The sequence below is a fragment of the Megascapheus bottae genome, chromosome 21, assembly GCF_031878675.1.
Source record: "Megascapheus bottae isolate mThoBot1 chromosome 21, mThoBot2.hap1, whole genome shotgun sequence".
Taxonomy (NCBI): Eukaryota; Metazoa; Chordata; class Mammalia; order Rodentia; family Geomyidae; genus Megascapheus; species Megascapheus bottae.
The window spans coordinates 2,015,502-2,029,986 of record NC_143529.1 but is presented as its reverse complement, the minus strand read 5'-3'; the positions used below and the strand labels follow the sequence as shown (position 1 = coordinate 2,029,986).

General features: G+C 34.5%; 1 protein-coding gene across 1 annotated transcript in view; it reads left to right on the top strand.

Moving 5' to 3' along the window:
• The window catches only part of Col5a2 (collagen type V alpha 2 chain), a 131,841-nt gene that overhangs the window by 57,669 nt on the left and 59,687 nt on the right, over positions 1-14,485 (top strand). The window contains exons 2-6 of the mRNA XM_090354456.1: positions 5,330-5,551; positions 7,234-7,247; positions 10,377-10,409; positions 11,373-11,405; positions 13,283-13,336. Of these exons, the coding sequence (XP_090210582.1) occupies positions 5,330-5,551; positions 7,234-7,247; positions 10,377-10,409; positions 11,373-11,405; positions 13,283-13,336 (356 nt within the window). The remainder of the gene's footprint in view (positions 1-5,329; positions 5,552-7,233; positions 7,248-10,376; positions 10,410-11,372; positions 11,406-13,282; positions 13,337-14,485) is intronic.

Below are 14,485 nucleotides of genomic sequence, written 5' to 3'. Positions count from 1 at the left end.
TGGTTGGTTTGGTCTGCCATCTAGTGAGTACAAACTGAATTTTGATGATTAAACATAAAACAGAAGATTTATATGACAAATCTATGAAAGCACAGGACATTTGAACTGATTTCAAATAAAATGTGGTCAGACAAAATATGTCTCCTCTTCCTAAGGTATCGGTGCCAGGACTTTTGTGGGGATGACTTCATACTGGATTCAATTTGTTGAAACATTTGGTAAAAGGCAAGGAATTTTGTAGCTTGACAGACAAAAATTAGGCAAATTACAATATCACACAAGTTCAAAAGAATGAAACATATTGTTAGTTCTACTAGCACTCTTTAACTTTAGGAAAGACAGTAGAAACATTAGTAGCAAATTTACAGAAAAAAGAAAAAGAAAACTGTAAGTAGATCAATATGATGGTTTAGAGTTCTTTGTTCAAATAGCACAAAAATATTTGTTGTTTCAATAAATCCTTTAAAACACAACCATAAAAATGTACTTTAATACTTGTGAACATAAACTTGTGGACTTTAGATGTCAGCTTGTGTTCATTTTTATGATTTAATTGGGAGAGCCAGGAGGATAGGCATTGAACTTTTTATATGGTCATTTGATAGATTCTTACATTCTCATTTTGTTGTCTTGCTAAAATAATTATTTCTTGATAATGTCACTGTAATTTTTTAATGAAGCAGCCACATTGTTGTTTGTATTTTCTTTTGACTAAGTGTGTCTCTGTAGGAAACAGAAGGGTCACTATGAATATAAGTTGCAAAACTACCATGTAGAAACTAGAAACTTGTCAGACACGCCATGTTTTCTACCCTCTCTGTCTGTGTCCCACCTTCCATTCAGACAGGACCTAGGAGACCATCACTGAGTGTTTGAGCCCTCCATGATGTGAGTGGATGCTGCACTGGTGAAGTGAAGGCAGGATTAACTGTGTGTGAGAGCTTTTCCTCCTCTTTGCCATTTAAAAGCATTCCAACTCCATTTCCATATCATTTGAAATTTAATTATATGTTTTTAGAGAAAAAGAGACCAGTGATGAATCAGAGGATAAAACTAGCCTTCAACATTGTCATTTAAAGAAAGTAATACACCGACCTATTTCTATGCCCCTTGCATTGAAGTTATGAGTCTTAGATTCTCAGGAAGAAAATGCACTTTTTATGTTTTAATATAGGACCAGGAGAGTGTGATTCCCCCCCGACCCCACAAACCTTGAAGGAGCCACAGTAAAAAGATTCAGTTGCCTTCAGAAATATTTCTCCCACAATTTAATGATATCAAGATGACAACTGAATCACATGCTATCTTATTTTTGTTTTTCCATATCTTCTATCTACTGCCTAATATCTATTTTATCAGGAACATCACATATTTGCATAAACTATAACATACAAATGGTAATATTCTTTAAAATCTAATTTTATATTACAATAATATAATAAAAACAGCAGAAAATTATATATTGCTTTTAATGTACAATATATACCATTTTGTATACAGTTGATTATTTTATTATATAAATATTATGCATATGAAATATAAATCTTTATTATATTCCACAATGAAAATATACATTTTAAAGGACAGAGTATATATGCTTTCAAGATTTTACATAGAACTAAATTCATTTTCATTTAACCACTTCATAAATATTTTTTAACAGTAACCTCTCCCTTAGATGATACTGTCCAAGCTGAGAGAGAAACAGCAAACTGAACTGAGCTTTAACATTTATTTTAATTGCCTTTTAAAATTTTGCCAGTCCTAGGGCTTGAACTCAGGGCCTGGGCACTGTCCTGGAGCTTTTGTTTTGCTTGAGGCTAGTGCTCTATCACTTGAGCCACAGCACCACTTCCATTTTTGTTTTTTCTGTGTATGTTATATACAGGAATTGAACCTAGGGCTTTGTGCATGCTGGGCAAGCACTTTTTCACTAGGCCACACTCCCGGCCCCCCAAATTGCCTTCTTAATTACAAAGCTTAATGAGCAAAGTTATATTTAATTTAGCTTCTTAATGTACTTGTTCAAAGTACCATGGTTGCAAAGACCATGACTGAGATATTTTTATTATTAGATGCCTTTGTTTCAAACTGTCTTAGGCCATTTACATCACAGAGCTATATTATTTTAATCTAGTTAAATACCATTCAAATCCCACACTACTTATTTTTTATCTACATATCTGATTGGTTTTAAAATATTCTTACCAAAAATCATATAAAAACATAAATATCATTTTTCTATTGTTTTAATTGTCTATATATATTTACCAAATTTCTATGACTAAAGACCAAATATATGAAGCACATTAATATAGAAAGCTGTTTGAAAGTGATTTTTAGCATCATTCTAATGTACTTTGTAAGTAGAAATTGTGTGTTTCATTCTTGAGTTGGTATTGTTGAAATGGGAATCATATTTATTTGTAGTTCCACACTGTCATTTCATCCTATATATTTGTGAAGTTACTTATTTCTAAAATAGCTTGGAAATATACTTTAAAATTCTATATTTTGTAAAACATAAAGTTAATGCTATGTATTTAAGTTCATGAACCATAATTTAGTTCTATTCCTCCATCCTTCCCTTCCTTTGTACTTTCCTTTTCTTCTTTATTCAACAAGTAATTATTAAATGAAAATTCTATGAAGAGTCAAACACAAGAAATGTAGTACGAAGCAAAGAACATCTTTGTCCTTAGCTTTGTGGTTTGGTGACTCCTAGAGAAGATAAAAAAATAAAAAAAATAAATAGATAATAGTACTCATAATACATGCCATGAATTATTAGTGAATTTTTCCTAGTTTGCATGTTCATAGCTCTTCAATTTGTCACCTATCATACATGCTAGTGATGAGTGAATGGCTGAATGTGAAGATCTTCAATGAGACCATAGCATTTGGATGAAGGAAGCCTAATTTATGTAGGGCAGTGACAACTTGGAGGGAGATGACTATTGTGTAAGCCACAATTCTTGATATGAGGCAGAGAAAAGAATGAGAAAACAGGATCAACTAGTGCATGGATTGGAAAGCAAAACCTTCAGCCTTGATGAAAAAATAATTTTGACTCTCATTGGAAAGTGCCTGGAGTTTTAAGCAAGGCTATGGTGATCTACTTGGAATCATACTGTTCTTAGGTTTCTCATAAAAGTTGCATTTAAAGATATAATGTGTGGAGCCAGGAGTTTGGCCTTGCAGTAGAGTGTTTGCCTAGCATGCACAAAGGCCTAGGTTTGATTCCTTGGTACCACATACATAGAAAAAGCTGGAAGCATTACTTTTATGACCAGAGATGTCGAGCATTTCTTCATGTGTTTCTCCTTCAGAGAAGACTCTCTTTTAAGTCTTTGGCCCCTCTTTTAATGGGATGGTTGTTTCTTTGGAGATTAGTTTTGGAGTGATTCAATTTTTTGAGCTGTTGATATATTTTAGATATGAGGCCTTTCTCTGTTATGCCCCAGCAATTCTACTACTTGGCATTTACCCAACCGTCCAGAAACAAAGGGATACTAAATCCACTAGCACAATGATGTTCATTGCAGCACTGTTTATCATAGCAAAGACATGGAACCAACCCAGATGTCCCTCAGTTGATGAGTGGATCAACAAGATGTGGTATTTATACACAATGGGATACTATGCTGATGTCAGAAAGAACATCATCCCCCCATTTGTAAGGAAATGGAAAGACTTAGAAAAAATCATATTAAGTGAAGTAAGCCAGACTCAAAGGAACATAGGCTCAATGGTTTTCCTCATTTGTCATAATCAGTAGAAACCTTGGGCTTCCTAGCAGAGATTTGCAATAGAGCAAAACCTAGATACATAAGGCCATACATTATGATGCTAAATGAAAGGACCTCTAGGATATAGAAACAAAAGCCATACAATGAGTGATTGTTGTCCTTAATGTACTATGTTATCTCTCATCTCTTTTGCTGTCCCTTGGTTATCTCATATTGTTATATTATTTCACTTTGTTATCTGATGTATTGGATATATGCCTATTTGGTTATTTGAAATTGGATAGGGAAGGGGGGAAAACAAATGAGGGCTGAGGGTTGGGAGGAGGGAAATGGGGACCAAGACATGAGAAAGGGTATCAATGTATGTGAAGTAATGCACCTTCTATCTTACGAATACAATGTAACCCTTCTGTTACTCACAATAAATATATATGTGAAAAAAAAAATCTGGAAGTGGTGCTGTGGCTCAAGTGGTAGGGCTCTAGCCTTGAGAATCCAAGGACTGGCCAGAATAAATAAATAAATAAGATATAACACATGATTAGATACTCATGTGAACTAGTACCGCTACTACTGTGTATGCATATGTATTTGTGGATATTTTCCCAATCTTTCTTAAAATTTTATCTAAATATAATAAAAGTAATTGGCAGGTATTATACAATAAAATACATTATTATTTTTGTTGTAACTTCTAAAAATTGATGCAAAGGTAATCATCTCATTTCTGGTTTTTTTGTTGTTATTTCTGTTATAGTTTATTATGTCACTTTGGTTTGATGGCTATTGGAAATCTGTTCCATGAAATAGAAAATATTTTTTCTGCTTTATTTCTAAAATAAATTTTATATAATTTCAATAATTCCATGCATCTTTCCTTTGAAATTTGTCTTCCGGATACACAAACACATACTGCTTCTTGATGTAGAATTTACTAATTTAGAATTTTAATGGTCTGGATGTCATGTAAGTTTAACTAAATACTAAGATTATATATTCTCATTGGGACTCTTCTTTTACTCTCCCTTTTTAAATGGGTTATGTCATAGTTGAGCAGCCATAGCCTCAAAATAAAATTTTAGTTGGGCACTGGTGGCTTATGCCACTAGAAGGCTGAGATCTGAAAATCATGGTTGGAACTGTGTTTCAAGTAATAGAAATGACAACCTTGAGTGAAAATGTACAGGAAACACCCACACCATGTGCTCAACCCCGTACAATAATAAATAGACATATAAGTAGATAGATGATAGATAGGTAGATAGATAGATAGATAGATAGATAGATAGATAGATAGATAGATAGATAGATTTACAGGTATCACTCTCTGGTTTAAAAAAATGCCTAGGTCTATTTTCTATCACTTTTCTCTTCCTCCCCTAGGGGGATGATCTCAGTTTTATAATCATTTCATAATGAATTGTGTGTCTTGTTGTGAATACTAAAGGTTATAAGCCCATCTGTGTTTGGAAGGCTCTTTATTTTTTAGCCTGGAATTTTTGGTAGCACACAGATAATTCATTGTGTTAAATATTTTCCATTTCTGAATATTAACTTCTTTTTATTTTCATCTTTTGTAGATGGGTATGGTGAAGAAATAGCCTGTACACAAAATGGCCAGATGTACTTAAACAGGGACATATGGAAACCTTCCCCCTGCCAGATCTGTGTCTGTGACAACGGAGCCATTCTCTGTGACAAGATAGAGTGCCGCGAAGTGCTCAACTGTGCCAACCCTGTGACCCCCTCTGGGGAGTGCTGCCAGACTTGTCCAGGAACGAATGGAGATGGCAATAATTTTGGTAAGAATGCTAAGGGTATCTCAGAACAGAGCCAGTGACACCTTGATAATTGCAGAGATTTTGCTCATAGCGTTCAGTAATTGGAAGAGTAGTTAGAGAAGCTCCACCCACCCTGACTTTCCGTGTTAATGATTTTGGTCTATTCCTTTATCTAACATTACATAGAAGCAGACAACCAATTCTTATTTTCTTTAGTGCTGGTTGAAGTTTTCACTCACTTCTGAGTGATTACATGAGTTAAGGATACTTTATGCCTCTTAAAATGTTTATTATTTACCACATTCATTATTGGCTCCTTGAACATAGATTTAGACTTCCTATGAAGTAGTCAGTGCTAAAGAGATGCAGGAAATGCATTTCTTTTCTACGGGTCTGACTTTTCCAGCCATGGGGCTTGAACTCAGGGCCTGGGAGCCGCCTCTGAACTTTTCTGCTCAAGGCTAGCGCTGTACCATTTTTCAACACAGCTCCACTTCTGGTTTTTTGGAGGTTACTTGGAGATTAAAGAATCTCAGAGACTTTCATGCCTAGGCTGGCTTTGAAGTGGGATCCTCAATGGATCCCCAGATTCTCGAATAGCATGAACCAGGGGCATCCAGCTCAGACGTAATTTAGTTCCAACACACCTTCTACTACATTGTCCTATAAATGCATATTGCTTATAATGTTAGCTATGTAAGCCAATAAAATATTTTAAATAATTAGTGTATGCAAGAGATATTACTTATTTTGATAGATAACATATGTTAGAGAGGCTTGTGATGTGAAACCATGCTCATATTTATGTATTTCATATTTAACTTGAGCAGTCCTGAATGCTGATGAATGTACATCATCATCAAGATAATATGAAGAAATTATGTTGAAAACAATCCCATTACAAATAACAACAAATATAACATTCAATAGTGTGTGTGTATGGAAACTTAGGACAGCAACTTACTTCTAACACTCAATGGTAGCAATGTGTTTCATAGGTAACTCAACAATTTTCAGCAATGTGATAAAGAAGGACCACAAGAAGAGCAAAAAATAAGACATGCTATAGCCACCTAGCATGCCATCAAATAAGTCTGTATGCTTATGCAGAAAGTAATTTAGAAACGTTGGTGACAAATATCTAACAATACAATAAAATATACAGGTTCCTCTAAGTAGCTAGTCTGAAATAGTGCCATGCGGGAAGAGGGATAATGAGCCAGGTGCCATTGGCTCATTCCTGTAATCCTGGCTATTAAGGAGGTTGAAATCTGAGAAGCATGGTTTGAAGCCAGCTCGAGCAATAATGCCTGTGAGACTCTTCAATTAACTACAAAAAGAAAGAAAGAGAGAAAGGTGAGAAAGGGAGAAAGAGAGACAGAAAGAAAGGAAGGAAGAAGAGAAAGAATGAAAGAAACAGACAAAGAAAAGAAAGAGAAACCAGCCAGAAGTGGAGCTGTGGTAGAGAACTGGCCATGAGCCTAAAAATTCAGGGACATCTCCCAAAATGGGTCTCCAAAGAGATGTTTTACTTTGCTATTCACAGAAATATTGGTCTAAAACAACTTTTATGTTCTGCCTCCTATTGGTATGATAATTTGTTGAGTTCTGAATACTCAAAAATACTATTTTAAGTAAATTTCTCATTTGTTTCCATAATCACTTATTCATGAAATAACACATGTAATTTTTCTTTTTTTCAGGGAGAGGAAGAAAGGTAAGTTTTATTTTGCATAGTTTCTTTTTCATTTTTCATGATCAGAATTCTTTCTAGTGCTATCAACAGAAATCTGTCCATTGGAATGATTACAACCTTTGTTAAAGTCTATAGTACTATGCAAAGCACCGTGAAGCTGCTAGATAATTCCGTTCACCTTTTGTTCATCTTTTGTTCAAATTCCCATTTCTTCTGGAAAGTTGTGGATGTTATAGGGACTGAAAAATATTTCTTACTAACTTGGGTATGCCCTGCATGTACCTGTGTGGATAATAAACACTTTATATATATATATATTAGAATTTTGATATATAGTTTTGGAACAAAGGAAAGACAGGAGAAAGAGAAGAAAGGAGGAAGGAAAGGAGAAAGGAAGGAACTAATAATGTTAGTTCTTCCTTGGTCCATTTGTAATGCCTCTTTGATTGATTGAGAAGAAAGATCTATAATAAATTTAAATTTCTTCTAAAACATGCTATTTCTTTCTCTGCCTTGATGCAACTTAAATTTCATCCTGGAAACAAGCTTAACATTCATGAGCCCAATGATGTGTTAGGTCTCTGACCCCCAAGACAGCTAGCAAACTAGGTCACATGTCATTTGGATATGATATTACTACTAAGTGAATAAATTGTCTCCTTATCATTGTTCTCAGCTTCCTGGTTAAACAACTATTTATTTGCTTTTTTATCTAAATAGTATGGGCATACATGAGGCATGTGGACAGCTAATATAAATTTTCTCTACATTTTCTCACAATAGAACTTCAAGTGAATCATTAAAGTGATTTTAAAATTAATAATATAAAACAATACTATATCTGGGTGATAAACAAAGATGTTATAAACAGGAAGTCCTGGTCAGTTTATCACTTCTTGCAATATCAGAAATGTGTCTAATTTGCAGGAAGTTAACCAAACAATTTGAATTTGGGTATAAGTCAAAAGAAAACGACTCAAAATGTTATTTCACCATTTATATAGCTCAGCAAGAATAAAATGAAACTTAGAAGTTTAAGATAGGTTTTAAGCAAACTACACGGATGAAAAATGGATGGCAGATAGATGAAATGAGAAAAAGAACCACAATTACACTAAGATCATCACTTTAATAGTAACTTTCCTTCAGATAGTATACACATGAGACAATTGCTAGGCTGTGTCATTTTCTTCCATTTTCTAAAGGTAGTTGAGATCTGGCATATGGGCATACTGAAGGCAATAACCTGGCTAACTTGCCCTCTAAGAGCAAAGCAATGTCATAAATTTTTTCTTAGTTTGTAACCACATTTATCTTAATCAGCTAAATTTATTTGATCATATATGTTGACCACCAAATAATTACTAAATTAAAAAAATACTTGTATTTTACAAATGGTACAGATGTTGTGAAGATAGGAGAAACAGTGTGCCATCATGGCAAATCCACCTGCCATTCTTTGGTACGTTTGTGTATTCCTCAAAAGTTACATTTGAAATTTGAGTACCTGAACATGTTTTCAGTGAATATAAAAATTAAATAAATAGGGGCTGGGAGTTTGGCCTAGTGGTAGAGTGCTTGCCTAGCATGCACGAAGACCCAGGTTCGATTCCTAGGTACCACATACTTAGAAAAAGCCAGAAGTGGTGCTGAGGCTCAAGTGGTAAAGTTCTAGCCTTGAGAAAAATCCAAGGATAGTGCTCAGGCCCTGAGCTTAAGCCAAGACTGGCAAAAAAAATTAAATAAATATTATATTTTTTAACCTACCCATTTCACATAAATTAACTTATGAAAAGCTTTTATTGAAGAGCAGCTAAAACAAATACTCTGTGGCTTTTGTCCAAAGTAAGATGTATCATAGGATCATTGAAGAAATTTCCTATCAAAATGCAACATCTGATAACTTAGCATTTAATCTCTTACAAAAAATATGAATTAACAGAATGTTTACTAAGGTGTGAACAAACTAAAATTTAACTTAAAAACATATTAGAGAATTCAGTTCTCCTTAACAAAACCTGTTAGTTTCCTGATGAGTTTCTTAAGATGGAAAATTTGCACTATTTTTAGCAGGAGGGTTTTCCTCATTTCAGGTGAAATAATTCTTCTCTTGTTTGCTAGAATTAACTCAGAATTTTTTACATTATTTTTTTCATGAGTCCCTTTTGTCTCCCTCCCACACACATATGCATCTTTTACAACGATACATTCTATTATATTTTGTTCTCAAAATGGAAATGGCCATGAAATTAGATATTGAAATGCAGAAATAAGCCTGTTTTACTCAGAAGCCCACAAGATTGATTGACTTTTCCTCATGTTGTCATGTATTAGTTTTCTTTCAGTTTCTTGTGTTACTATCTTCCTCTTAACTTTTAAGAAACCATTTTCATAAGGCCATTTCCCACTTCTGAATTCACATTTATTACTTACAAAGGGTAAGTTCCCTCAACATTGAGATCAGTTTTCATCAGGTCATTTACATTCTCACATTGAACTATTAACAAGAGTATAAAACCATTAGAAAATTTTGTTTATAAAACATTTTGAATTATAAATTACTGTTTAAAATATATTATTAGGGGGCCAGAAGTTTGACCTAGTGGTAGAGTGCTTGCCTAGCATGCACAAAGACCCTGGTTCGATTCCCTGGTACCACATACGTAGAAAAAAGCCAGAAGTGGTGCTGTGGCTCAAGTGGTAGAGCTCTAGTCTTGAGAAAACCCAAGGACAGTGCTCAGGCCCTGAGCTCAAGCCCAGGACTGGCAAAAAATATATATATATATATATATATAATTAAATTGTGTTTTCAGGAGTATAATTTGGTGATATAGATCTAAAGCTTTAATATATATATATATACATATATTCCTTAATCATATATTTAAATTCTTGAAACATATCTTCTGGTATTAGATCCAAACTTAAATATTTATATAAAAAGATATTTTTCCTGTAAAAACTGGCTCAACAGTTTTACATGTTTTATGTTACCTTGCTTAATTTTAGGCCTTGAATGGTTTTCCCATGAATAATATATGACTCTGTATCCTAACAATTGATCATGAACTTTTTCTCACTTGTTATACTTCAAAGAACTTCCCAGGGTTTACATGGGCTACTATGATTAACCAAATTTCTTTCTCATAGGGACAAAAAGGAGAACCAGGATTAGTGCCTATTGTAAGTATATGGAGGTAAAGTGCTATAAAACATAAGTATAGTGTGTTTTTATGTTATTTTCCCCCAAGAAGAAGAAAAATCAGTTATTTTGTAAAATATTTTAACATAAGCAAGACAAAATAGATTTAAGTACCTAATAAAATACCATTCTATATTTCTAACTTTAAAGGTTTACTTGACCAAAAGTATAAAACCATGGTTTCACAAGTAGGGAGATTTAGTATTAGTGACAGAATGTCAGTTTAATGTTCCATGTCCTGGGAAATAAGTCATCCTTTGGTCATGATGGATACTGTCTGTTACCTCACAATTTAAAAAATGTTCATGAAGTTGTATATGATCAGAAATGAATTATTAAATAGGTTAAAGGCTTTTAAGCACTTTTGTTCTATATTTAATAGGAGCTATCAGTCTGTAAAAGCAAAATACAAATTTTATTTGGCATTGTTCGCATTTTTGCTTTGCCTTTAAATCTGCTTGTTTTTTTTTTTCAAAGAATACCTAGTATTTCAATCACTCATTTTGTTTTTCTTCATGCAAAGTCACTTATATGAATTTCCTATACCTCGAGTGCCAGTATTTTACATTTATTTGTCTATGCAATTCCACGAGGGAGAAGATTATTGTATTATCAGAATCACCATTTTATTTTAAAGCTTGACTTCAAAGAAATGAAAGCGTGCACATACAAAAAAAATGAGCACTCAGTTCTTGTCAGGATTGAGATGACTTCTTGGCTCCAGTAATCATTCTATTGGTTTTGTCTCTCTCTTGTAGAGTTTAACTTCAATAATGTCATAACCTATAATTCACAGAGGAAATAGTAGTATTCATTAATTGTATCCATTTGTGTATAGAAACACAATGTTTTGTGATTCTGTTGTTATTCTTATTTGTTTGACCACTGATGTGTCTAAATCTCCACAGAGTCTTTATCTGAATTGACATTTTCTTGTTGTTTAGGTAACAGGCATCCGTGGCCGTCCAGGACCAGCAGTAAGTGCTTTCCTCCACACTGCATGATGTCATTGTGTCCAGTGCTTCAAATCCTCATTGCTGTAGCATCCCTAAAATGAAAACAGAAGACATATAAAAATACTTGTTTTAAGAATATTTTATCTAAAAAATCTTCTAGCTTAGGCTTTTCTTTGCAGCAATAAGTTATGATTCATACAGAAATTGCCTCATCCGTTTAGTTTGGCTACTGGGTATTTGAAAGACCCAGCCATCTGTAGTTACATTGTTAAGGTCATATTGACGTTACTTATAAAAATTAGGGCATATTTGTTATCTGACTGCAATCAAAGATAGAGTACTTTGATTTGTATAAATTACACATTGCAGTAGAAATTGAGAAATTGCATATGGAAGTGGTGACTTGTAGATTGAGATGCAAACTTTTTTCTGGTTCAGATTATTAGTAGAATACATAACTACATAGATGGACAGTACATTAATATGCACATATTCATGCACATATTATAAAAATTTTATTCAGTAATTTATTCACTAATATAGTTAAGTATTGGTGGTCCTGAGGTGTGAATTTAGGACCTTAATGATAGGCCAGCTGTTCAGGTCCTCGTCATGTTTGCTGTAGCCAGCATGTGGATAGCCTCTCATATTGTTGCTTGGGGCTAGGCTCCTGCCCCTGCCTCTTACATAGCTGAATTACAGGCATGATTCTATGTACTGTGATATCAGCTAGTATATGATCAGGCCTAACTAAATTTTTTGTCTGGCTATCCTCATCTCTGTCTCTCTAGTAGTTAGGTTACAGATCTGCATTGCCATGCATATCTCATCTTGTTACAGTATTTCACCTTGTTATCTGAGATATTCTATATATGCATTTTTGGTTATTTGAAATTGGATAGGGAAGGGAGGAAAACAAGATGAGGGGCAGGGGTGGGGGGATGGAAATGGGGACCAACCAAGACATGAGAAAGGGTATTAATGTTTGCGAAGTAATGCACCTTCTATCTGGTTAATATAATGTAACCCTTCTATTAAATACAATTACAATAAAAATATATGAAAAAAACCATCATTGAGTATGGACTGTACGTACCTGTAGAGTTCTAGCTATTCAGGAGGCCAAGACAAGAGAATTTCTCAGAATTTGGGGCCATCCTAGACAGTATAACAATAACAACAACAAAAATTTCTGTAAAGAGTAATAACCACCGACCCTACCCCAGAAACATCATTTCCCAATGGGGGAAAAGCCATTTTAAGATATTTTCTTGGTAACACCATTTCTGAAAAACAGCTTTTGTTTTCTCTTTTGAGGAATGAATAATGGAAACTATGATTCGAAAATTAAATAGGTCTTAAATGTACAATGGAAAAATACTACATTTTAAGTCAAGTTAAATATTATGATTAATTGCACAGCTGCTGTGGACTGGAAGGTTTTTCTTTCCACTGCTTTAATCAGGAGCGGAAACTTGATGAGGGTTCTGTGGTATCATCTGCCAATGTGAGCTCATATACTTCCCAGATAATTGATCATTTGGGGTCTGTGCAATTATGGAGTTTTTCAAATATGAAACCTTGAGTTTCTGTACCCATGAGATAGCTAAAATGACCCTTAGAAATTTATGATTATTAGTCAAGCTAATATATTTAGCTAACTGTGATCTGTGATGTAATAGTTCTTTGCAGGCCCTCAACTTTCTCTGTTAAAATCAACATCCTTCTATGGACACCTAAATTTGTATATTCATATCTTTGTTTGTCATGGTGTTCAATGCACTGAATTAGAAATGTGATGTTTCTATTTCTAAATTTTATTTTGTCAAGCAAGTCTTTAAAATAAAAACATCCAAATGGTAAATGTCTATAGAAATAACCATCATTTACTGTTATAGGGCCCTCCAGGATCTCAAGGTCCAAGAGGAGAGCGAGGCCCCAAAGGACGACCTGTAAGTAGATGAAGAGGGTTCATTTTTTATCATTGGGTCTCAAGAAAACCAGTTTGACTATTGTTCCTGAAGTGCATCAAGGAGCCTCCATGCCTAATTTAAAACATGAAGAATTCTCCTCATGAGTCATTGCTCTCCTGATGTAGAGGAAATCATTTTTGCTATTATCCTGATATACTGATATAACTTACTTCCTATCTTGTTTAGATCCAAGGCAGAATATGAATTGGGCCTGAATGCACGTGTGTATAAGTGTGTGTGTGTGTGTGTGTGTGTGTGTTTGTGTGTGTACAAGAAAATTCATGGTAGATCCCATCTAGGACATGTGTTCCTCAGTTAATACTAGCAAGTAGTGTTGTGATAGCAAATCTTTAACAACTGGACTCCTTTTCAAAACTGGTTTCTTTAGGGGCCAGAAGTGTGGCCTAGTGGTAGAGTGCTTCCCTAGCTTAAGACCCAGGTTCGATTCTTCAGTACCACATACATAGAAAAATGCTGGAAGTGCTGCTGTGGCTCAAGTGGTAGAGCACTAGCCTTAAGAAAAGTCCAGGGGCCGGGAGTTTGGCCTAGTGGTTAAAGTGCTTGCCTAGCATGCATGGAGACCCGGGTTCGATTCCTCGGAACCACATACATAGAAAAAAGCCGGAAGTGGTGCTGAGGCTCAAGTGGTAGAGCTCTAGCCTTGAGAAAGAGTCCAAGGACAGCGCTCAGGCCCTGAGCTCAAGCCCAGGACTGGCAAAAAAAAAAAAAAAAGAAAAGTCCAAACACAGTGCTCAGGCCCTAAATTCAAGCCCCACAACTGGCAAAAAATGTTATTTTTTAAAAAAAGAAATTATAGCATTTGCTGATTTTCTTAGTGTTAATATTCCTATCCTGGGTGATTCTTAGCATCTAGAATTATATCACAAAACATCCTTAGAAGAGGTCTTAGTTTCACATCTCAAGCCTTCTGCAAGACCTGAACTAATGCTATTGCTGTCAAAATTTAGTATAGTGTTAGAATCATAGACAGTACTTCCTGCTTCGAGTGCCATCACACAGTGCAGAAGTCTCACAATGTGCATGCAACGGCTTCTCAGATAATTTATTTTTCATTGTAGGATATCTCCACTTACTAGATGCTTCCATCATCTCTCAGATTATAACATC